The sequence below is a fragment of the Pimephales promelas genome, chromosome 3, assembly GCF_988280905.1.
Source record: "Pimephales promelas chromosome 3, fPimPro1.hap1.1, whole genome shotgun sequence".
Classification (NCBI taxonomy): Eukaryota; Metazoa; Chordata; class Actinopteri; order Cypriniformes; family Leuciscidae; genus Pimephales; species Pimephales promelas.
Genome location: NC_142771.1, coordinates 43121356 through 43148429, shown reverse-complemented (window position 1 = coordinate 43148429; position 27074 = coordinate 43121356). Strand labels below are relative to the sequence as shown.

The 27074-nt window shown below is 35.8% G+C and overlaps 1 protein-coding gene across 1 annotated transcript in view; it reads right to left on the bottom strand.

The window, feature by feature from the left end:
• The window catches only part of LOC120465231 (ethanolamine-phosphate cytidylyltransferase-like), a 28821-nt gene extending 1955 nt beyond the window's left edge, over positions 1-26866 (bottom strand). Inside the window, exons 1-12 of the mRNA XM_039654886.2 lie at positions 26476-26866; positions 14869-14957; positions 12171-12332; positions 10625-10691; positions 10455-10539; positions 10292-10333; positions 8042-8180; positions 5483-5565; positions 4338-4415; positions 4179-4244; positions 2264-2329; positions 2097-2185 (exon numbers count right to left, since the gene is read on the bottom strand). Coding sequence (XP_039510820.2) covers positions 2097-2185; positions 2264-2329; positions 4179-4244; positions 4338-4415; positions 5483-5565; positions 8042-8180; positions 10292-10333; positions 10455-10539; positions 10625-10691; positions 12171-12332; positions 14869-14957; positions 26476-26549 — 1040 coding nt within the window. The 5' untranslated portion in view covers positions 26550-26866. The remainder of the gene's footprint in view (positions 1-2096; positions 2186-2263; positions 2330-4178; positions 4245-4337; positions 4416-5482; positions 5566-8041; positions 8181-10291; positions 10334-10454; positions 10540-10624; positions 10692-12170; positions 12333-14868; positions 14958-26475) is intronic.
• Positions 26867-27074: the final 208 nt, after the last annotated feature.

Here is a 27074-nt window from a genome sequence, read left to right as displayed (position 1 = left end):
AAGTGAATAATTGACTGATGATTGAGCATTATTGAAGACACCTGATGTTAAAGGAGAACTCTGGCGAACAATGAACCTTTGGTCTAATAAAACATCGGTACATAGTCAACCGTTCTCTGAGATTTGTTTTCATGATAATCGAATGTAAAGAGTTTTATCTCTAAAAACTGTTTAGCGTATAATGCTAGTAATGGGGGCATTGAGTAAGTAAAAAGAAATCGCTAGTTTATACCACTAACAAGGCTCAAAATAGCCCCACACTAACGCAGTAACATAATGAGGCTCCAGACATACAAAACGAAGCATTGAGAACTTTGTAAGTGTACAGACCGTTTAATAAGAAGATACTTTATGAAGACAGTTCACTTCGTGTATACAGACAGGAGCCATCTTAAAAAATAGTCTCGATAAGTCAAACCACGAACGTCGTGCTGAGTGATCTGAACTGTATGAAGTTCGACGAACTTCTGAACTGTATGAACGGCGTTCGGGGATCGACTTATCGAGACTATTTTTAAGATGGCTCCTGCCCGTATACGGGAAGTGAACTGTCTTCATAAAGTATCTTCTTATTAAACGGACTGTACACTTACAAAGTTCTCAATGCTTCGTTTTGTATGTATGGAGCCTCATTATGTTACTGCGTTAGTGTGGGGCTATTTTGAGCCTTGTTAGTGGTATAAACTAGCGATTTCTTTTTACTTAGTCAATGCCCCCATTACTAGCATTATACGCTAAACAGTTTTTAGAGATAAAACTCTTTACATTCGATTATCATGAAAACGAAACTCAGAGAACGATTGACTATGTACCGATGTTTTATTAGACCAAAGGTTCATTGTTCGCCGGAGTTCTCCTTTAACAAGTAGAATGTTTGGTAACACTTTATAATAACTACACGCTAATAATCATTAGTTAAGCATGAGTAAACCATTAATTCATCATTCATAAAGCATTAATAGACATTAATAAGCAGTTCATAAATACATCTATAAATGCTTTCTTCTTGATTTAAAAGCATATCTATAATTTGTTTAATAATTGTATTTTCATCCTTTATTAATGATCAATTTATCATTTCTAAATGAAGAATTGCATTTTTTATGAAACAGTTATTTAAGAGTTTTCAGTGGTTCATACGATTACTTAGAGCGAGTAAGTAAATGATTAATAAACTATTTAAATGTACATTCATACATCTTATTATTCAGACATATAGTGATGGTTACTTAATGTGTTAATAAATGCTTTATTAACATATATTAATGCTGTAATTAAGGGTTAATTTGGGTTGTTATAAAGCATTTAGTAGTGGTCAGTTAACTATTTTTGTGGGCTAATCTAAAGTGAGGACTAGTCATGCCTTGTAAAGCATTTTTAAAGGCTGTTAAATATTTCTATGTTCTGTATCACTGCGTTTTGTTTGTTACGTTTTACTGTTTAGAAGATTGACGAGTCTTTAAATCACCTTTATAAATGCTTTACAAAGCATGAATAGTCCTCACTTTAGATTAGCTCACAAAAATAGTTAACTAACCACTACTAAATGCTTTATAACTACCTGTATTTACTACATTTACTTACTCTTTCTAAGTGATCTTATGAATGACTGACAACTCTTAAACAACTGGTTTGTAAATAATGCTATACTTCATTTAGAAATTATTAATTGATCATTAACAAAGTATGAAAATACAATTATTAAACGCATTATAGATATGCTTATAAATCAAGAAAAAAACATGTATAGCTATATTTATAAACTGCATATTAATGTCTAGTAATGTTTTATACATGATGAATTAACTGTTTACTCATGCTTAACTAATGATTAATAGCGTGCAGTTATTATAAAGTGTTACCGAATAAGGTAATTTTAAGTCACCATTATGGTGATCCGTGTTTGCTTTTAGTTTGCGCTTGACCCTTAAATCATTAACTTTAGGTTTTGTTTGGCTGCTGTACAGGAGTTGTAACAGCCAGGTGAACAAATAGAAAAGGTGATCTGACGGGAAACATTTTAAAAATAAAACGTGCATAACTTTCAAATGATGTGTGTTCTCAAAATGTAATATCCACAGTATGGATTGCAGCACCTGTTTTTGATGATCCTCTGCACAATGTTGTCAGTGGTGAGACTGTTTCCACTATCCACTGTCCGCAATATTCCCATTTTCCTGGGTACCTGTGTGTGGAAAACATGCACAGATGATCAAATGTTGTATTGTGCTGTATTTTGAGTAATTATTGATGTGGCACTTACAGCATATGGGTCTGATCCATCTCTGTCTAGAAACACTTCAGTTTCGCCATGGCACACCAGGTCTACCTACACCAATGAATACAGTGTGGCCTCGTTAACACAGGCAAAAGGTTGTCTCAATCTCAGATGGCATGACTGCACTCTGGCAACACCATTAAATGACCAGGTCAAAGTTTTAGTTCTTACTGTAATCTATTGTATGTTGCTGTAAAGATACCATGCACTAAATGATGATTATGAGCATTAGTGATGAACACCTGCTGTTAACAAGCAGAATCACCGAAGGAAAGAGGAAAACAAGAACAGAAAAAAAGAAGAGACGAGCAGAAACACAAAACCTACAAAACCTAACACAAAATGACTTCCAGCCATTACACAACCAGTGTTGATGTTCAATTGAAAATGTTTGGTTAAATGCCACCATTATGGAGGATCTGTGTTTGTTTTAGTTGGGCTCTTGACCCTTAACTGTTTAACATCCTTTTTTTGTAGCATATTTGTTATGGGAAAGAAAAGACAATGATCATCGAATGCTAAATGTTGCATATTGGTAATGATGACCAACAAGTAGCAATAGATTCATTGATCTCACCCAGTATTTAATCCCTTATCTAAATTATCACATTATTAAGATATTCATATTTACATTACCACTACTTTAAAACAACAGCAAGTGCTCCAGTGGCATACAGTTATAATTAAGAGTTTTGATTAAAACACCATAGAGCTACAGCCTCATTTAGCACATGAATCTCAACAATGGTGGCAATATAAAAAGACCATTCAGTTTATTCATGCTGCAGTGCATGCTGGGAGTTTTGTACTATTCTGGTAACATTGTGACATGAAACTTTCGATTGTCACCATTGTTGAGATTCATATACTGATTGATTGTTGATGTCTGTGTGTTCAAGTCATGCAATAGATCATATTGGTTTTTGCACTTGGTTTTTGCACATTTGGTTTTTGAATGAAGTTTTTGATATTCTCAAGCTTTTTCTTGCCTTAATAAATGTTATAAACTCACTGTCAAATCTGTTAAAGAAAAACTAATGTTAAAGTGTCAAGAGCCCAACTATCAACATAATGGTGACTACGCACTTTATTATTTTCAATAAAACATCACCATCTAAATCTCTGTTAATTCTCATCAAGAACTTTTATACATGTATGAAAATAATAATGTTAAAACTGGTTTGTAAATTGGTTTCACACTAATTGATGTGGCTGGAAGTCAGTTCTTGTGTTTCTGCTTGTCTCTGCTCTTTTTTTCTGTTCATGTCCTTCAGTGATTCTGCTTATCAAGTGTTCATCAGTTTCTGAATTCACTCACTTCTCCGTTGACTATATTAGTGAACTAATGTAGGGAATAGTGAATGATGGTATAAAGGGTGTTATTTTAAACACAGCCTCCGAGTATCGACTTTTAGCGCTGTTAATTCACAGTATATTCCTGTAGGCTATTTTCTCTAAAATGACAAATGAAGAGTTCAGATGCAAAAGCCTCTAAATGCCATTTGAAATTTTCTTCTTTAATGATGATTTTTATCAAACTTGTATATTTAAGTTCAGTAATTTCACTTAAATAACAATTAATAGGTAATTATCATTGCCATTTAAGTAAAATCACTGAACTTAAATATACAAGCTAAAAATGATCTTTCTAGAAGAAAATTTCAAATGGCATTTAGAGGCTTTTGCATCTGAACTCTTCAAATATTACCATGAATGCATTGTTTTCAACGGTACATTACTGTTTTAATAAATAAAAAATTGTATGATAACGTCAGAATATGGCATTTTTTACAGTTAGCTTTTACAGTGTGGCTGATATGGCTACACATTTTCCAACTCTGTCAAGCAGGTCTGACTAAAAGTCAGAAGTCAAATTCAACACATTAAAACAAGGGGATACCTTAAAATGGTCCAGTAAGTCTTTTGTTACAGCATATGGTGCTCCTATAACAACCTCAGAGACATACTGAGAGATATGAAAACAAAAGAAAGAAATTCATATTACACAATTAATTTCAAGACATAAACAGGCATTAACTGCGATCAGATCAACACTCACTCGACAGGCCAGCACACTCAGAGTTCTCTCATGGATGTTCATGATGGGATAGTTTTTTCCCTTGTAACGATTGACCTCCTAAAATAATAGTGAAAAGCATACAAACATGCAGTTACTCCTGCTTCTCACACATCTCTTTCAATAATAATAACCAATATGCTCAACTGAGAAAATAATTTTTGTATATATATATATATATATATATATATATATATATATATATACAGTATATACTGTATATATATATATATATATATATATATATATATATACATATATCTCCCAGATAGCAAATATTGTGATGGCCCAGATTCGGCCCACATTTGGCACATGTGGAAAGGTGATCTGGTTACCATTTGATGTTTCAAAATCATCCCGAAATAGCAGTATCTAGTGATGTCATTTGAATATAATTGCATCAAACTATTTTTTTTTTTGCCATTAATACTTTCACAATGAAATTGTGATGATATTTAAATCCATGATAACCCCTGTAAAATCATCTAACTTTTTGCTGCAGTAATGTACATATGTCAAAAACATAATTTGCAATGTAGGCCAAATGCATTAATGGAACAAATTAATTATTAGATTCAAATGAGATTAGTGAAACAGGCTAATTTGTGATGATTATAAAACCATCAACTGGCAATAACCATCACCTGATCTCATCTCATCTCTGAGTTTTCTTTGCTACTGCAAATATTTTTTAACAAATGCACTGTCACAGTAGCCAAAACTGTGAAAAAAAAAAAAAATCTTCAGTTGATTTCATCTAAGGCCGTGGCTGAAGTCAGTTGTAGTTTCTCTTTCCTTCAGTGATTCTGCTTGTTAACAGCAGGTGTTCATAATTACTGCTCAATCACCACTAACTTCAATACTGCTTCAATCATACTTTCACACAGTAGTGTGCACACACTGAGCAGTGTTAATTTTACATGGGCGTTTTTCTGTGTACTATTACAAAAATCTTACCCATTTCATTTCACGTATGACTGACAAATATGAATCACAATTCAGTTTATTAAATGGATGGAAATTTGATATGCAATTGAAATACATAGATCTTAGACATCAATTTTTTTTTGAGTGAATGTTGCTATCTGGGATATATAGTATCAAAGACTTTGCTGTATCTAGCCTACCTGATCAAAGTGCAACCCAACGATAACATATGGCTTCTCTGAAAGCTTGGACACTGCATCCAGGAAATCCACATGGCCGATGTCTGATGTGAATTGGGTCAAAAAGGATAACGTTAACATTGTCATCGTCTCACATGCATCCAAAGTAAGGTGGAAAAGAACACAAGGCTCTCAATAAGTGTTTAAAATATCCATTTTGTTACCGGCTTTCATGAAGTAATTGACAGCTGCTAACTATACAACTTTCCAAGCAGACTGTAATAGTCTCCTGACGATGTTGTGAGTAACCGGTGCCACCAGATCTTCTGCTGACATACCTTAAATGAGTAATTTACAATAAAATTCAGTCGTTTTGATTCTGTCTGTTCTGTGTGTGAGCCATCAGAACTCATACCTTGTTATTTAGTGACCTCAGAGCAAACAAAGTATGTCAACATGACATCAGGACAGTCATATTTTGGTTGAAAAGTTGGGTTGACATCTAAACCCAAAGTTTGTTTGACGTCAAGCTTCAATGTTAGACATTAAATTTTGGTTGGAATAAGCACTGCACTGCAAAAAAGGTTGAAATGCATTGGCAGCACATTAAATCTCTGAAGACCTCAGCAGAGGAGGAATAAACCACAAAAACAGTGTTACCAACTTCACTTATTACTAACCAGACTGTTTTTATTTCTATCAGACGTCTACAAAAGCTCTTATTGAAATTAACAGAGGTTTAGATGTTGGTTTTATTGAATAAAGTCACCATTATGGTGATCATCATGCCTCGTTTGATATTCCATTAGTTTTCCACTAAACATTTTGAACTCTAGCATCTATAAGACTCACTCAGACATCAATCATCAACAATGTATCTCAACAATGGTGACATGTTTGATGCCACAATGCATTCTGGAGCCTTAGATGGAATGCATTGTGGCATGAAGCATGTCACCATTATTGAGATTCATACGCTGATTCTTTAATGTCTGTAACTAAAGATTTTACTGCACAGTTCCTCAGATTAGATCTCTGCTGGACAATAATAAAAAATGTGAAATTAATAAAATGATACCTGAATTATGAAACGATTCAAAACCTGATCAGTGAATCAAACACAACATGGTGATCATATCTATATTATCATCATCAAGTAGTCAATAGTATTATTATAATCATCAAGTAGCCAATAGTAATAGATAATAGATTATTAATAATAGATTATATTATTATAATCATCAAGTAGCCAATAGTATCTGTACATAATTGATCTTGCCATAACTTACATCAGCAAGAGAAAAACTAATGTTACAAAGTCAAGTCAAACTGCACAACTAAAACAACACTGATCACAATATGGTGACTTCAAACGAAACATCTAAACCTCTGTTAATTGTCAACAACTTCTGTAGACGTCTGACAGAAATAAAGTCAATCTGGTAATAATAAGTAAAGCTGGTAATAAGTGTACAGCCATGCATTTCACCTTTTTTTAAGTTTTTTTTGTGTGTCTGTGTTTATTCCCATCTGAGCTTGACGTCAAACAAACTTTGGATTTAAACATCAACCTGACTTTTTTTTTTTCAACCAAAATCCAACGTCATATTGTGCTTGCTGGGAATATTCCCTTCCACCCGATTTTTAAAATCAATATATTGATTTTAACAGCCCCAGTCTTCATTATAGAAAAGATAACTGGATATTTTACAGTATTTGTTCTCTTGGGTTTAACAGGGGAACTTTGGGAGTAGTAAGTCTGTATACGGAACTGTTTGCCACTGAAACTGCTTAACGTACCAGTGGGGCTCGACAGCCTTTTAGACAAACGGGTCGGCGCGTATGGTTGGGTTGCGGAGAGTTCGGGTTGCGGAGAGTTTGTAAGATAGTGGTTTTCTAACACTGACTGGAAATCATTATGAACATCAGCTATTCTAATTATTTCCCATCTGCCTTTCTGCTGTTATCTCGGGACGCTTGTCCCGAGAAAAATGGCGTTCGTCAGGTCCAGTTTTGTGGAAAGCCTCTCACAGGGATTCGGACGCCCCAACGCCTGTGATGAGAAGACCAACGCCTGTGAAGAGACGACTCAACGCCGGCGATATGTTATGGCGCCGTTAACAATATTTATATTTAATATTAAAGTCATTCAAAAAAATTAAATTCATATTGTTTATATATACTGTATATAAACAATATGAATGTAAGCCAGAGGAGAACTGGCCCCTGGGTTCTCCCAAGGTTTTTTTCTCCCTCCAATCTGATGGAGTTTTGGTTCCTTGCCACTGTTGCCGTGCTTTTGGCTAGCTTTTGGCTTGCTCAGTTGGGGATATTTAATATTTAACAATATTATTGATCTGTGTTGTACTACTTTCATGTTATCACTGTGAAGCTGCTTTGATACAATCTTTTTCTGTATTGTGAAAAGCGCTATATAAATAAATGTGATATATAAATAAGCAAATAAGCAAATAAATGCGCTATATAAATAAATTGACTTTACTTATTATTACCAGATTGACTTTATTATATATATGACTTGACTTGACTTAAGTATTGTCTGTAAACATGAAAGGATACGGAACAGGTCGAAAGCTCCCGCCACATAGATGATGGTGTCTCCCGGCTGCGGCTCCTGGCCCGAGGCAAACTGGATGATTTTCTGAGACGTCTGCAGGAACTGTGACACTCCTGTCCAGGGACTGTGGCCCTTAGGACCCTGTGGCCAACGGTATACAGAAATGATAACAAACAGACATTACTGCAATATATGCCAAATGAGGGGTTACGATGAAATCATTCCTCTTTCAGTGATGTCACTTACAATCTACCAGGTTTAGAAGTGCTTTCTACATCATTGGTTGATGCAAATTTTTAATTTTTTTACCAATGTTGTGTTTAGAACTCTTTTTACGCCATTGACAGAATTTTCCAGCTAACCGTGTTTTCACTGTTATATGCTAGGGGGCGCTATTACACATCTTCTGAAAGAGTACAGAAAATCTCCTGATCAAAACCCAGGAGAAGACGATAGCAGACGATACCTTACGGAAAAAAAAATATATGGGAATATACTTCAAAATATAATGCGATAAATTACATAATACATTTCTATATATGGGTGCTTACATTTATCATTATACTGCAATATTTGCATTGACCATGTATGGCTGTATATAATGAATATAAAATATTTATAAAATTTATAAAAGACAAAAATATCATTACATGTAATATTCACAAAGTTTTATCCTTATCCATATTGCACATACATGTTCCCATATAAATGTGAATGTATGTTCACACATATATGCTTTGCTTCTGACTGTTATATAAGAGCAAATGTTGAAATGAATTGTGAAAATTAAGTGTTATTTAATGTTTTTTTGCTCAATATTAATATAGGGGGATATCTGTTAGTTTTTAATGCTGTATTATTTTTTAATTTAAAAGGTTTTCTGGTGTGTGTGAGAAATGTAAATAATTTAAAGAAATATATTACATTAAATATTTCTCTATAAATGTGTTTATGTTGCATGAGTAAATATATCTGCAATATATTACACATGCAGTACCACATATACATCTAATATTATGAAGTATTACTGAAAATAAAATTGCATACGTTATGATATATTAGTAAATATATTGTCACATATTTTTCAATTCTTATGTATTATTCAATTTATTGTAATATATTAACACAATATCATTCTGTATATATTTTCAAATATAGAAGTGCAAATGTTGAAATGAATTTAAACATTTAAACTGTTTAATATATTGATAACTCATACATGGAAATATATTTTTGTTCCGTAAGGGTAATCGCATAATGTAACATAACACAGTCATCAACATTAAACAGCATGCATACGTAACGTTACTGAATGAAATGTTGACCCAGAAAGGGTGTTGTTGATGGACTGATTGACTCCATCAATGTTTTTATCATTATTCTGAAACTGAGATCTTCTTGACATAGAAGTAAAGCTGATTTTCTCAGGTTTTTGCTCAAAATGTTCATTTTTAATGGCACTTACGCACATTCAAATGTTAATTTAAAAAAATGCACAAAGCAAGAATAAAACGCTTTTTTGTGTATGTTTAAAGCAGAGTTCTTTCTTTTGATATTCTGGGAGCCGTGAAAATTTTGTGAAAAATTTAAAGATAAAAAATGCTGGCGGTGGCTGACAACTTAAAAAAAACAAACAAACAAAAAAACAATGGCAGGGAAAGAGTTAATCGCTGATATACAATCATTTAAATGAATTATATTGTTTACTATACTGGTTATTTATCCCTTTGTGTTTATGGCTATCTAACTATAGCCAACCATGATCTTGAATACATAAAGCAAATTAGAAACAGAATGGTATTTACTGTCTTTGGTTTATTATATCACTTACACATTGAAAGTTTGAAACCACTGTATAGTTCACCATCCCTGATTGTGATACTCCAGCCAAAAATGATTTTGCTCACCCTCATGCCCTCGTCCCAGATGTATATGGCTTTCTTTCTTCAGATGAACACAAACAAAGATTTTTAGAAAAATAATCCATCTTTGTGAGTCCACATAAGGACCTCTAAAGTGAACCACACAAAATGAATATGACAGTAATCCTTTTGACCCAAGTTGATGTAAAAAAGCAAAATGGTAGCTTTGCGTCAGAAAAATACTAATATTTTAAACTTTTTAAACTATAAACCATCACTTCCAGCCATCTGTTATGCATTTTTTATTTGTGTCAAGTGTACGTGACATCACTGACAGAGGAAGTTATTCTCTGTTTCTACAAGAAGAGCCAAAGTTAATAAAACACTCACTCTTCCAAAGTTGTCTGTGTGTTGTTGATAGTCTGAACTGCCCTAAAGAGGAAAGAAGGATAAAGAAATAAATGTCCATTGAAAATACAAGTTTGAGGTCTCAACGGTTTGTGGTATCTGACGCTCACACACTTGTATTATTCGTGTGTGTCTGTGGCCTCACCATGTTGCTGTGATGAGCTTTGGTCATGAGAAGCATGCGGCCCACCAGGTCAGTAGTGGACACTCCCTGAGTCCTCTTACACTCTCTGCAAACATCAACTCTGGTGAGAACCGGACTAAACGTGCACAAAACCAACAGCAGCATTAAAGCCAGCTGTGTGACAGGCTTACCTGTACCTACCAGAACTTTTCACTTCTTCATATGTGTCTTTTCCATCCACAGTAAGAGTGATGTCATCTGTGAAGGCAGAACCAAACTTAAGCGTATTCAAATGTGAACTACTGTAAAGTTTCCTAAGGACTTTAGTGGAAAAAAATGCATTTTAAAATCAAGTGCTTCTTATTGTAGGTAGCCCTACATGAAGTGGCATAAAGGCTGATCCCAGCTGGTGTGATTATGTGCCCAAAATATTATGCATGGAGGATCAAAACTAAAGCCATGAACTATTGAAGGGTTATTTCCAGAGGACAATAATGATGGTCTGAAAACCGTCAGCTTTTTACTCAAATGCAGGACATGCATATGTCATTTGAACAAGTTGTTGACAATGAAATTTACAGTCTCAAAATATTAAACACAAACACTATTAATTTTAAGGGCCCTATTTTAAGGATCGGCACAATGCACTTTTGGCGTTTCCAAATTCAATTTTGCTAGTTTGACGACGGGAAAAATAGTTGGTGCTCCCGGCGCATAGTCTAAAAGGGTCATCCCGACTCTCTTAACGAATAATTGGTGTGTTTTGGGTGTAACATGCAATAAACCAATCACAAAGCACAATCCCCAGTGTAAAATTAACACTGAGAGTGTGAATTATACAAACTCTGAGCAGAGTGAGCAGAGAAAACCGGATATTTTAAGTCACCATTGTGGTGATCAGTATTGTGTTAGTTGGGCTCTTCACCTTTAAATCAATAATTTTAGATTTTTGTTTGGCTTCTGTACCAGCCAGATGAATAAATAGAAATGTGTTTGGTTTGTGTTTTAACATAATCATTAATTGACCTGAATTACTGAACTCATTGAGGGCATTATTTCCATTTATTTATGTTTATCTTATGGGTTTTAGCACCACTGTCCTTGCAGAGCATACAATGAAATCCAAATGAAATCAATGAAATTCAATGAAATCCAGATAGTCAAATCATTTAAGAAATTTTATTTTTTTCTTGCTTGTAGGCACACACAGTCATCCACAATTAGAGTATGATTCTTAGCAATTGTTGACAAACAGATCACCTCTAAATATAAGCTCAGAGGTGATCTATAACACAAATTTATTCATGCAGCAATGCATGATGGGAGCCATGAATGAATTTTGATTGGTGGCACCCAGAATGCACTGCAACATGCTTTATAATTGTCACCATTGTTGAGATTCACAGGCTGATTCTTGATGTCTGTTTAAAAAAAATCATACAAGGAATTATTTCTATTACATTGTGAAAGTCAAAAAAATTATGGTGAACAAGGACAGTGCTAATGTAATTAATTAAGTAAACCTGATTCATAAATTAGGCTATGAGTTTAGTGATTCACGTAAATGATTGTCAAATAATGACTATGTTAAAACACAACCAACACCATCACCATACCCTGTTCTATTTGTTTATCTGGCTGTTATAACTCAGGTACAGCAGCCAAACAAACTTTGCTGACTTCATCAACACTTTAGCACAGGTTATTTAGCACAGGTTATTATACTTAAACTCTGACCTCCATGAACACAGAAATCACATGTGTATTTGTCCAGAGTCTCGAGTGTGGTCACGTATGGAGCTCCTTCTACGATCTCATCCACCCACTTGATGGCTCGCACCATCTTATATCTCTCCGCCTGAGTGAACACTGGAGGACCTTTGTGCTTAGAGATCTCATCTGCACAGAGGGAGAGAGAGAGAGAGAGAGAGAGAGAGAGAGAGAGAGAGAGAGAGAGAGAGAGTTTACATTGTGCAATTCTGAGTATATTTCTAATTATATCATCCAATTCTGACTTTATAACAAAACTGTGAATTTATATCACGAAAACATGACTTTATAATGCACAGTTGCGATTTTATATCATTAAATTATGACTTTATAACACACAATTGCGACTTTACATCACAAAATTATTACTTTATAACGCAGTTACAATTTTATATCATGAAATTATGAATTTATAACGCACAATTCCGACTTTATATCATGAAATCATGACTTTATAATGCACAGTTGCAACTTTATATCATGCAATTCTAAATTTATAACACAATTGTGACTTTATATCACGCAATTCTGACTTTATAACGCAATTGCGACTTTATATCAGGCAATTCTGACTTTATATCATGCAATTCTAACTTTATAACTTAATTGTGACTTTATATCACGCAATTCTGACTTTATAACGCAATTGCGACTTTATATCAGGCAATTCTGACTTTATATCATGGAATTCTAACTTTATAACAGTTGCAACTTTATATCATGAAAATCTGACTTTTAACACAATTTGGACTTTATATCACACAATTCTGACTGTATAACACAATTGCGACTTTTTATCACAAAATTCTGACACTCCAACATGCAATGAATGTGAGTTTTTATCAGGCAATTCTAATTTTATAACACTCAATTGCGACTTTATATCATGCAATTCTAACTTTATAACACAATTGTGACTTTATATCACGCAATTCTGACTTTATAACGCAATTGCGACTTTATATCAGGCAATTCTGGCTTTATATCATGCAATTCTAACTTTATAACAGTTGCAACTTTATATCATGCAATTCTGACTTTGTAACACAATTGTAACTTTATATCATGCAATTCTGACTTTTAACACAATTTGGACTTTATATCACACAATTCTGACTGTATAACACAATTGCGACTTTTTATCACGAAATTCTGACATTACAACATGCAATGAATGTGAGTTTTTATCATGCAATTCTAACTTTATAACACTCAATTGCGACTTTATATCACGCAATTCTGACTTTATTACACAATTGCAACTTTATATCATGCAATTCTGACTTTATCACACAATTGCGATTTTATATCACACAATTATATCATAAAATTCAAATTATGATTATGTCAAAACATAACCAACACCATCTGATCAACTAATCAAAAGAAAATCTAATGTTTACTAATGTTAATAGTCAAGAGCCCAACTAAAGAAAACCAATCACAATAGGGGATTATATAGGGGACACAATAGGGGAAGCTTCCGGGTTTCATGGGCGGGATTTGTAAACTTTGTGCATGTTCACTTCCGTATGAATTCAACAATGCCTGAGACGAATGCTATTTATGTCACTGCTCTGTTCCACTTTGTAAATCTAACCAACAACGCCAACCCTACTTATGTTTTCATGGATTCCAGACTGTATTGAGTATAAGGAAGAAATTGATTAAAACTTTAAAATAAAACAAGGTAGCACGTTTGTTTGCAGCCGGCACTTTAGTGAATCAGACTAATTTACCAGGCATGCCGTATAAATAAACTTAGTGTAGTCCTTCATCAGTTCGCCAGCGAGATCGGTGATTCAACGGAAGTGGCAGTGCAACAAAGATCACAGAATCCGGAAGTACTACGTATCATTTAACTGTAACACACTTAACACTGGTGTTTTTGCTTTGTACCACAACCTTTAAAAGAAAGGGTACATTCTTTTAATGCTTCGGAACATATATGTATCTTGAGGTCCAATAATAAGCCATATGTGGTATATTAGTGTAGATTGTACCTTAGGGGACAAACATTGACTTCTACTGTACCCCTTTTTCTGACAGTGTAGGATACATCCTTAAATATAGGCCTAAAGGTTCTTTATTAATGGTTCCATGGAGAACCTTTAACATCCATGGAACCTTTCCGTCTCTTAAAAGGATTTTAAGATTTTTTAAATGTTCTTTACACTAAGAGAAAAAAATGTTCTTTTAAGAACTGTTCTTAAAAGAACATTTTTGGTTCCCCAAAAAGAACCTTTCAGAGGAAAGGTTCTTTTTGGGGAACCAAAAATGGTTCTTCTGTGGCATCCCTGCAAAAACCCAATTTTTTTAACTTTTATTTTGAGCCAAGACAATGCTGTTATGCTATAATGTGTATATTTTTAATTTAAGTCATGAAATTAAAACTGAATTCACACACAAGTCTGCTTAAGTAATATTAAAACATTGAGAACTAAATTGTGTCAGCAAATAATCAGAGTTTATTTATCAAACAAAGAACAAATGGGGTTATTGGTTTTCAGATTGAAAACTAAAAGTCTAAAACTAAAAGTCTTAAACGAAAACTAAAAGTCTAAATGTGAAACTAAAACAAAGCACGACTATCATTATGTCAGTCATAATTATGACATAATGTCAGTCAAGCATCACTGTGTTAAGTGTGTGTGTGTGTCCTCACCGTCAGTGTGCACTCCAACAATGAGGTAGTCCCCCATAGCCTTGGCTTGTCGAAGTTGGTTGGAATGACCATAATGGACCATGTCATAGCTAAGAAGAAGGGAAGATGAATGAAGACAGATGTTAAGGAGGCTAGAAAGATGGTAGCATTTGACCCAAGCCAAACACTCTGTTGATATAGGTCATCTTGGGTGTGTGGAAAGATTATGATTAAAATCATTTTGATATCCACAAATAAATAGTTTAAAGTAGAAAGCAAATGAAAAATCAAATCTACATCTCTATCTACAGAGGTGTAAAGTCCAGGTTTAGAAAGTAAAAGTCTTAAGAGCTCATGGTGAGATCACTGTGAGAACAAATTTGTTGGACAAAGGACTTATTGATAGTCCGTCTGTGCTTTGCCTATTTATTATTTTGAAGCCATTGGAAGTGATGTGAGAAGTAAATGTAAGTGATGAAAGAGAAGTAAAATAAGATTGTTAGTATATACTATGTGTTGATGTGAACAACTGCCAACGTTGGCCTGGCTCTGCTGTATCTTCAGTATCACAGCAGCACTGGCCATGAGCATCAAATATTTACTACTGAAACAGGTTTGCCATTTTCCGGCACCCAAACTGCAACTGAGCTCTGCGTGTTTGACTAGGATGCCATCACACCAGCAGAGTGTGCAAGCTCTATGAATTTGATGTATTTTTTTTTACAGTATTATAGTAATGGGAGTCTTATAAGGATCATCAAGTGCAACATTCAGATTATGGTAATGTAAAGGGGGGCGGGGGGTGATGTTTTCGTGTTCAAAAAATTTTAATCTCAAAGGTCTTAAAATACATTTTAAGCTTGTCTTAAGTTTGGAGATGTTTTAATGTACTAGCTGAGATTCTCAGCAGAGCACATGCTAGCACTGATGAAAGATTTTGTGATTGATTGACCATCGTCAGCTGATCATGTCATGTGGTGAATGCACATTACGACATGCTTGCTTTTTCTTTAGAGGTCAATCAAACCCATTGACACTGCTGTTAAAAGCAGTGGTGTAGTGCAGGGTATATGCAGTCAGCATTGTGTATACCCACTTCCAAATCCCCTCTGATGCGCATCATTTAGTTGCTAATCCAATCTCGTGAATAAAAAACACCCAGTTAGGGTCGTACCCCTTATATTAACTCTTATTTGTTGCTGCAATGATTCTCCCATCGTGACGATAACTGAATTTCTCAGCACTCAATTACAACACAAGCACCCTATTAAATATACAGCCATTATTATTGTATATATATATATATATATATATATATGAATGTGTTCGACTTCTCAACGTGCCCCCCAACCCCCCTAGCAATTTAACTGATGGACCTAGGTATTAAGAAAACCCTATGTGCGGCCCTGATATGCAAGAATATAGTGATTCTTTATGTTCCATTGTATTCATCATATTCAATAGTCTTGCATTCAATACTTACATGTCACTGTTTATAACACAGAACATCCTTTGCTGGGACGCTTAAAAAAATATTGGGGGCATAAATTAAGAGTATACCCACTTCTCCAGGCACCACTACATCACTGGTTAAAAGATAACCAGACTACCCTTTGTTTTACTTAATCACATAACATGCTATTTATAGTTGTCTTCCTGAAGGGTTTGTCTGCCCATCCACTGTCTTTGTGCTGACTAAGTGCTGACCATTGCTCAACAGCAGTGGTGGAGGAAGTACTGAATCTCAGTACTTAAGTAAAAGTACAAATACCCAGATAAATATTTACTTTAGTAAAAGTAGAAGTAACACAATGACAACCATACTTAAGTAAAAAGTAAAAAGTACTTTATTTTAAATGTACTTTAAGTATTAAAAGTAAAAGTACTTGCATAACAATTGATTCTTTTAATGACTATTTTCTAATGATTAATAAAACATTTAATTCTAACTCATTCAACCTAATACTCCTATAATGATGTTCAATAATGATGGAAAAAAATGTCACCATTTCTGAAACAAGCTTGCAATTAGGCAATATCGTGCTTATCCTTACTATATGTTTATAACTATGTTTGGCAGTAAACGCGATTCATTTATGGTGTAATTCTGAACCTCTTGGCTTGCCATAATCCTAACCAAACCAAACATATATTACACACGGTGTGTTTCCTATGCACGTAAAAACAAATTTTCGCATATGAGTTGCATGATAAACACACTGCGTGCGAGACGCATTTAGTGTGACCGGGTTGATATGTATCTATGGCAACCAAACGTCACTGGTGAGACAAACGTGCAACGAACGGACGGTCAGATTACGTTTTGGCAGGGGAGAAAAACTGATCAGAAAATGTAACGAAAATGTATCAGAAGTTGTAGAAATGTAGTGGAGTAGAAAGTATAATAATTGCTGCAAAATGTAACGAAGTAAAAGTAAAAAGTATGCACCATTTATTCTACTTAAGTAAAGTAAAAATACGTGAAAAATGTACTTAAGTAAAGTAACGAAGTATTTGTACTTCGTTACATTCCACCACTGCTCAACAGGGGCTTAATGTGTTCTTGATCGTCAAATATTATGTGAGCTCTCTGCCCTGGTATGGCAGAGAGGGGTTAAATGACATTTTACTATGAAGTTTATGGTTGGGTTGCGGAGAGTTCGGGTTACGGAGAGTTTGTGAGTTATAACGGAAATCATTATGAACATCAGCTATGCTAATTATTTCCCATCTGCCTTTCTGCTGTTATCTCGGGACGCTTGTCCCGAGAAAAATGGCGTTCGTCAGGTCCAGTTTTGTGTCCAGCCTCTCACGGGGATTTCGGATGCCCCAACGCCTGTGATGAGACGACTCAACGCCTGTGATGAGACGACTCAACGCCTGCGATATGTTATGGCGCCGTTTGATTCATAAACAATATTTATATTTAATATTTATATTTAAACAATATGAATGTAAGCCAGAGGAGAACTGGCCCCCGACTGAGCCTGGGTTCTCCCAAGGTTTTTTCTCCATCCAATCTGATGGAGTTTGGTTCCTTGCCACTGTCGCCTTGCTTTGAGCTTGCTCAGTTGGGGTTATTTAGTGTTTAGCAATGTTGTTGATCTGTGTTGTGCTACTTTCATGTTATCACTGTGAAGCTGCTTTGATACAATCTGTATTGTGAAAAGCGCTATATAAATAAATGTGAAAATGAAAATGAAAATGAAATGAGTTCAAGCAGACATCCTGACAATTCAGGGTTGGTGATGCACTTTTTTTATTGTAAAAAGTGCTTTATAAAAAAATTTGACAACTTGACTAATACTTTGCTTACAATAACATTTACATCACAATCACATCTGGCACTTGTGGAATACTGATCTGGCCCACAGTGTTGAATGACGGCCCTTGGGCTCCTGTTTGCCAGATCTGGGCCACAAGTAGGCCATAGCAATGCTAATATGTCAGCCAAAGCAAAGAAATAAACCAGAACTGGATTTTCTGATCCACAAAACGTGTGTATATTAAATATGGAGTCATCTCAGCCTCAATAAGCCGGTTAACAAGCAGAATCACTGAATTCATCATGAAATAACCCGATTTTCTGATTTCATTAAAATCAAACAATTTTCTGTAAAAATTTCATTAAAATCTCAACAATTTTTTTGAACTATAAAAACATGTATCCTGTATACCTGCAGTTCTGCAGCAAAAAGATTCACAACATTGAGCACAACAAATTAGTCTATAGTGAAACACACAGACAATCGGTGTATGAATCTCAACAATCAACAAAATAATCAGATAATCAGATCAACTCTAGACATCAGAAAAAAGCTACTAAATGTCTCAACAAAAACAACAGCATTTGGTGTTAAACAAAATATTGGACAATAATAGGACAATTCAGCTGCATAATTTATTGATGATGCTTCATGGCACTTTTGACTGTCACCATTGTTTAGATTCATACTAGGGGTGGCACGGTACATGAAAAAACACCCGAACCGTTCGGTTCGCTTGTCTCGGTTCGGAGCGCGTGTGTGTCTCACGGTTCGACGCATGCGCAATGTAACCTCGTGCCCGTATGTGACGTGTGTTTTCTTTTCGCGCGACATAAACTTGTTCGACTTGGACCGGCGCTGCACAGAGCGATCGGTGAATAACATCAATCTAGCGCGAGTCGGCTCCGTATGCATTCATCACTTTCGCGGTATTTGATGTCATTACCGATTGCTCTGTGCAGCGCCGGTTCAAGTTAATAAACAAGCCAGTAAAAGTGGAGTATGGAGCGCTGCAGGTCACGGCACGCGGAGAAATGGCAAGTGGGAGAGATGAGGGAGTTGGAGGATGCGCCAGCGTCGTATAAGTCTATGGTATAAGTCCGGTGTGTGGGAACATTTTGGATTTCATGTTATGATATTTTAATATAACGCTACAGTGGCACTTTATGTATAGATAAGAGCTTCAGTCATACGTTTCCATGCACTTTAATTTTAAGTGGAAAAAAGTACCCTCACGTTTTGGGAATAGAAGCATTGTTGATACTGTTTTTGTGTTGAGGTTGAACTTAAATTTCACTTTATGTTTATGGCCTTTGCTATTGCTTAATTATCTATAGGCAATGAGGTTTCATGTATATTGACATTTAAAAGACAGTGTTTTAAGAGTTCCTCTCTTTTTCTTTTAAAAGATAGAATTTTGGTAAGAGCTACAAAAGTTGATACATGAAAGTTAATTTCTTTGTGTAAATAAGATTTATGTGATAAAAATGCACAAGTTCTTGTAAAGATAGTGATACACATTCTCCTTTTTTTGCCAAATAAACAAAAAGCATGTCAATTTCTTCTCTCTTGCTGTATCTAAATCTCACCTAGCTTTCCTCTGAGATAGTCCCAAAATGTTTTTTTTTTAATTAAGCTATATATCACATGCTGAAGTACATTTCTGGAGTGTTAAAGATTAAAAGAAAAAATAACAAGAACCGTACAGAACCGAAAACCGTGACCCTAAAACCGTGATACAAACCGAACCGTGGGTTTTGTGAACCGTGCCACCCCTAATTCATACACTGATTGTTGATGTCTGTGTGTTTCACTATAGACTAAATTCGTTGTACTTGTTGTCAAAATCTTATTGCTGTTTGTGGAGTTGTTTAATTTTAAGGCTGTGGCTGGAATCAGTTGTAGTTCTTTTGTTTCTGCTCATCTCTTTTTCTGTTCTCTTCTTTCCTTCAGTGATTCTACTTGTTAACAGGCTTTTTAAGGCTGAGATGACTCCATATTTAATATACACAGATTTTGTGGCTCTGATAAGGTCCAGTTCTAGTTTATTTCTTTGCTCATGGCTGACATGTGGCATTTTTATGGCCTGCTTGTGGCCCAGATCTGCCAAACGGAAGAGGTCCGCCCAAGGGTTGTCATTCCACACTGCTTCTGGGCCAGATCAGTATTCCACAAGTGCCAGATGTGGGCCGGATCTGGGCCGAAACAGTGTTGCTCTGTGAGAAGTCACGATAAATGAGCTCAAAGACAAGAGTTAAAAAAAAACAAGCTAAAACGCATGGTTATGATTGCATTTTTATTTCACATTTGCTTTTGTTAACATTATCGGGTAGGTTTAGGCTTAAGTGTAGTGTAAGTGTATGTTATTTTAAAATAGTGCATTACGATAGCACCACTCGCTGCAAATTTCAGCTCAGACCTCAACATTTATGGACTCACATGCAAGCTTCATTGAGGATTCAGAGTACATTGTAAAAAAAAAAACGCTTGCAGCGTTTATTTCTTCAGACAACTTGGTGGCCTTGGAGTTAGTCAGCATATTTTAGAATTTGTGTACAAATCTAGTATAGAGAGTATATTAACAGGCCTGGTATGATCCCTTAAACTGCAGATCTAAGAACAAACTCAGCTCTAAAAGGGGAGGTCAGGATTATTCTTGCCGATATTTATCACTCTCTTTACTCAGTTTGAGTCCTTGAAATCAGGTAGCCGCTATGAATCCCTCTAGCAAATGAAAATGCGTTTTATTCCAAATTTCTATTAAACTTCTCAACTCCGCAAGTGATTGATAAACGACAGTGGCAGGAACTGTATTTTCAATATCTATGTAATGTGAATCTGTCTGTGCTTTTTGTTCTGGGTTTTTACCTTTTTTTCGACACTACTGCCTGTATAGTTACTTGATGTGGTAAACCAAAGACAACTTTCCACCTCAGTGGACAATAAAGAAATACAATACAATGTATTATATACAATACAATAAATGGTTAGATTTTTTAAAATGGTTATCATTATCACAAAACACCATATGATTTTCCATTCACTGCACGCTTTGTTTCTTTAGCAGAGCATTGCATGTACTTATGCTCTCATCTCCTGATTTATCAGTCTTGTAATTTGGTTACTCCGTGTTACTCAGTTACTCCACTGGATCACTTTCCTCGCCTGAACACCCGGACATCGAGACTGTCCATCTCGTTGTGTTGACCCCTGGCTTCATCTCGGGTTCTGGCTCTCAGATTTCTGGTCTGTCTGAGGATACGATCTCCATTCTCCAGGCTTCAACACATACCTTACAGAAGATCTGCTCCCAGATTTAACCAACCTGGTATATGCCATCGCTATCTCATGACCAATTCATAGGAATTTGTACGATTTGTCTAAACACACGTGATGGGTAGGTTTATCATTCATACGAATTCATATGAATTTGGCAACTCGTGAAATATGTACGAATTAGCAAAATTTGTACGAATTTGTATGAGTGAGGTCATATGATAAATCTATCATAGCAAACAAGTCTCCATGGTCGAATCTGAGTAATAATGGTGTAAATTACCGTCATCCTGAAAACACCTAATGTAAAAACCTAATTCTCTTTTTGAAGGAGGCACTTCTATGAATCTATTCTCTAACAGCGAAAGCACTTGCTGCCATGAAACCGGAGTGTCGTGAAAGCAAAGTGATAGAATCACTACAAGTGTGTCGACTAAGTCTTTGTGAATACTTCACTTTTCTGCTACCACATCACAGAAAGCATCTAACAGAAAGCCCTTCTCCTCATTGATTTCTGAGGTTCAGCCACAGATATTTCCCGGTCACCACTAACAGGGAGACTTCAGATTTCAGGTCTTTATGAGCTGCATCTTGAAAATCAAATACATGCTATTTGCTATATTAAAGAAAGTTAGTTGTGTGGGTTATTTATGTTGGGTTATTAAGTTAGTAATAACCATTAGTACTGTTAAAGGAGTAGTTCACTTCCAAATTGAAATTTCCTGATCATTTACTCACCCCCATGTCATCCAAGATGTGCATGTCTTTCTTTCTTCAGTCGAAAAGAAGTTAAGGTTTTTGAGGAAAATGTTCCAAGATTTTCGCCATATAGTGACTTCAATGGGGTCCAACGGTTTGAAGGTCCAAATGTACATAATTGGGTTGCACAGCAAAAACTACAGTGTTAAATAAACTCTCCTGGGAGAGACTCAAGATTTTCTCAAGGGTGTTAAAGTTAATGAGCTAATTGAGTTAGTGATTGAGCATTATTGAAGACACCTGATGTTAAGAAGCAGAATCACTGAAGGAGAAAAAGCACTATTTTAAAGTCACCATTGTGGTGATCAGTGTTAGCTTTAGTTGGGCTCTTAACCTTTACATTTAAATCTTTTGATTGAATGTTGTAACTGAATGGTGAACAGCCAGATGAACAAAGAGACGAGGTGATATGATGGTGTTGGTTGTGTTTTAACATAATCATCATTTGACCTGAATCACTAAACTCATTTAGAGCCTAATCTCCGACTTATTATATTTTATAAAATGGTGGATGGTTTGTCTAGATCAGACTCTTATTCCTCAGCTGGGACCATGTTGAGACTTTGAAGCTGCACTGAAACTCACATTTGGACCTTCGACCCGTTGGACCCCATTGAAGTCTCTAAAAGGAGAAAAAGCCTGGAACGTTTTCCTCAAAAGCAATAAATTCTTTTTGACTGAAGTGAAGAAAGAAAGACATGAACTTCCTGGGTGAGTTAATTATCAGGAAATTTCAATTCAGAAGTGTACTCCTCTAATAAAGGTCCCTATCAATACATTCTACATAGTGTTTTTCGTTTCCATTGAATAGATGCAGTGATTTTTTCAGCTACGCTCCAGAATGGCGGTGTTTAAAAATGAAATATCGTACACTAAATTTAAGTCTGTGTATACCAGAGGAACCGGTATTCTGTAAGTTACCTTCATTTATATAGCGCTTTAATATGCACAGTTTCAAAGCAGCTTTACAGTGATAATAGGAGATTACAGTAACAAATATTGTTTGGGCTTTACAGCAGCTCAAGTTATTGTCCAGCTAAAGTTAGTTTTGATTGATTCACTTCCGCCGCAAAGATCATTAATGATCTTTAGGGGCCGGTTACACGACACCATAACACTTTTACTGTGTTCTGGCCGTTTATTTACATGACAACAGTGTTTGGGGCTCGAGAACGCAAACCTAGAAACAGGTTCCAAGGCGCAAGTTTTGATTGTTTGTTAAAACATTATCATCTCCGTGTAAAGTAAACTTCAAAGACGTGATTCTGTGAAAACGGCGATACCAACTGGTAAACCAGCACAAATCTGTGTTTTTCAAGACTTTAACTTGGTATACCTGCATGTCCACCATTTTCACATATTATAGCCATTTAGGACTTTAGGACCTCCATGATGAGACAAAGATAGAGATGGAGACTGTGAAGTCAGAGATAGCTGGGTTAGTGATGATGTGTGGTGAAAAAAAGGACCATGAGATCTCCTGGTGTTGATCCTGGAAAAGTGTAGTGGTCTATGAGGTGGCCAGAAAGAGTTCATTAAAGTTAAACTGAGAGAATCTCACTCTTCATAGCCTCAAGCTCATCCAATCCCCAAGAACCTGCAGCTCAGAAATCGCAGAACACAAGCCACAAGGAATGAACAATCTTACTTCTTTTCTCTAAAGGTCTCGAGTGAAGCCCTTTCATTTTAAACTCATCACAGTGTGTGCAGTTTAACAAGCGCTCACAGCTTGAGCTTGACCAAAGCCCAAACAATGCATTTACCATGAGGGGCTTTGCTCACAAGGAAACGGGGACATGGGGGAACACACTTTTGAAAAATGGGATCATTTTTTGCATATCCGATTGGGATTCGATGATATTTAGCAAAAAATTACATGAAATGCGATTTTTACAAATCCATTTTGAGCCACATTCATAAGGGGTTTAAAATCCTGCATTTCTTGGAAATCTGTTTCAGTCTGACCACTCTGATCGAATTTCACATGGTTTAATGTCACTTTCTCACGCCTATAAAATGTAAACATCTCATGTTGTTAAAGGAAACATGCTTTAAAGGCCCCTGAAATCAGAATGTACGTTTTTTAGCTTTAGTATGAATATGTTAGCCCTAAGGTTATGAATAAGCTGATTTGCTTCAAAACAATGACAACATCCGCATTTAGGTTTGAATATGCATTCAAAACGTCTCTCACTTCCGCTAAAATAGATCAGGGATTTTTATGACATCAGCTTCTCATAACATCTTCTGTCCAATCAATAATCTGCTCTCTATAATCTGAAGCTCCACCCCCTCTGCTATAAACACCCCGTGGCCGAAGCGTTTACACACAGTGTAATAGGGGTTGGTGTGTCCTTAATTGCTCAAATGCTCCAGTTTTAATCAATTAAGATGTTTAAGAATGAAATGGCTAGAATTTATTCACTTCTACTATTGAATCCAGCAAAGCATCAGCGCTCGGATTCGCTTCCATGGTGCCATCAAGTACGACTGCACTGCAGTGTGTGAGGGAAACTAAACAATATTGGTTGTTTGTAAAGGGGGAGGAGCCATTCAATATGATCTAAACAATAATGGGAATTACAAAACTGCGCTTTCTAAGGCACTTCAGTGGGACTTAAAAAGGAGAGTTCACCCAAAAATAAATTTGGCTACAAACTTTCTTCAACATATTATCTTTTGTTTGAGGCAATGAATGGTGATTTCACATGGGCTTTAAACAATCGTCACACCTGGAAGGTGCTTTAGTTACTGACGCAGCGCCGCAGAGAAACAGCATCATGAGGCGAATATCTGTCTGACTGTGACATTCTCCAATTATGCAGTGAAGGGATTTATGGGAAAAACAGTCAGGTGTGTGTGCGTGTGTGTGTATGGGTCTGAGTTTACACTGCCTCTCATTGGTGGTTCAATCCACTGTCTAATATTCTGGCATCCCAAACATTCGGCAACATTCGGGGGGAAAAACCATCACACAGGCAGACAGAAATGGCTGGAATTCTAGAAGAGAAAGGCTCAATAATCCTGTTCATCATGCATTGCACATGAATCCAAACACCTCTTTTCAGCCACACACACTCTCACGGTTTGATTAATCAGACGCAGCCTGCTTTTAGAAAGAAATCATACACTAATATCTCAACTTAAGACACCCAAACCAAAAAGCATGTTAGATAGCGAGCTCATTACACGTGTGTGTGTGTTATAGAACAAGTAAATCACATGTGTTAGTGTGCATATGTGAGAAATGGCTAGTGTTTTTCAGTGTGACTTATTTTCAATATAATCACATCTATTATATCTATATATCTGATATCTATTGTTTTTGCTGTTATTGATATAAAGCAGTTATTGTTATTAAAACAAATATGCTAATTTTCTTCTCACTGTATTGGTCTGTAGGCATGAGTTTGATTTCAGAGGAGAGCAACCACCATAAAGTCAGCAGAGATTTAGTTCACATAAAATTAAATGTCATGTTGTTTTTTTAATCAACCTTAATAGCATTTGTATATTTAACTGCATGAATATAGCCTACTCTATAGGGATAAGTAATAGTAATAGTCTATTAGGAGTAATAGTATATTAGTAATAGTAATAGTATATTAGGAGTATTTTAAGAATATATAAGGGATTTAAATATATCTGCCACCATATCGATATCAGCCGAATATGTTTTTAATGTAATCATTATCGGCCCAATAAGAATATTTGCTCGATATTTTAAAGCCGATAAATAATGTTATTTCCTTCAGCTGAGACACTTCAGATTACAATCACTTCAAAAAAAGTAGAATACAGTAAAATTACAACATGTGCAAGTCTGTCAAATAGGCTGCATAAAATTATCACGAGAATCATTATAATTGTGTGATTGGGACATGGATTTTAATGGTCAGACTTTTGTTATAGTAATCAGGGCATCAGGCTGTCAAAAATTATATTAAAATTTGGATTTAGATTTATCGGCCAATATATCGGTTACCGGCTTTCAAATATAAAGAACTTCAATTTTCATGTCAGTGCATCCCTGATTATTTATTAGTGTGATTAAAATGTATTATTTCATAATTATTTTGTTATTAGTAGAATAAATGTTAGTAGCAATGCTATAGTAGAAATATAAATGGAAACTTATTGAGCATTCAATGTTTAAAGACTTTATATGTGTTGCAGTGTGGCTGTCAAATCAACAGTCCGGTCACATTCTCTAATTTCAGTGTGATCTCTTCACCGTGGGCTCTGGTGTTTCTCCAGCAGAATCATATATATGTATGATGCCAGTATATCAGATATGCGTGCCAGTATATCGCAGAATAGCACTCACCATCCATCGCACCACACGCGCACCGCGCGCCTCCTCTTCTCCGGACTGATCACATGATGCCCGTTCTTCATCATCTCATAAAGCCCTGTTCGCAAGCACTAATTAACAGCTAACACACAGATGGAACTCTATAGGTATTCAGTGCGTAGTACAGGAGCGGGAACCCTCCAGGATAGCCGGCTTCTGCATTAGATGACGGTGACGCTGTAATAAGGGACAACGCCTCCTCGACCGGCCAGCAGAATTACGCATCGCACTACTGTGAAGGCTTTCTCATGAATATTAGCCATCTGAGGTGACGTTTGCCATAATTAATTTGCGAGAGGCTAAGAGGCGTTTGCGATTGACCGAATCCTGCTAATCATGGCGAGGCTTATGAATATTAATTTGCGTGCTGCATGCAACGTCAGCACGACTACATGGTATATCCATGTCCATTGCCTTTGCAATAGTAGGGTTTGTGAGTTCGCTTCTTGGGAAGTGGCGTCATATGGCACGGACTCGTACGATCAGCGACATTATACTCTTACATAATCCCAGCTCTCGTGTCATGTGACCCGTTGAAATCCATACTGGCGGACTACCTCTGCGTCTGGGAC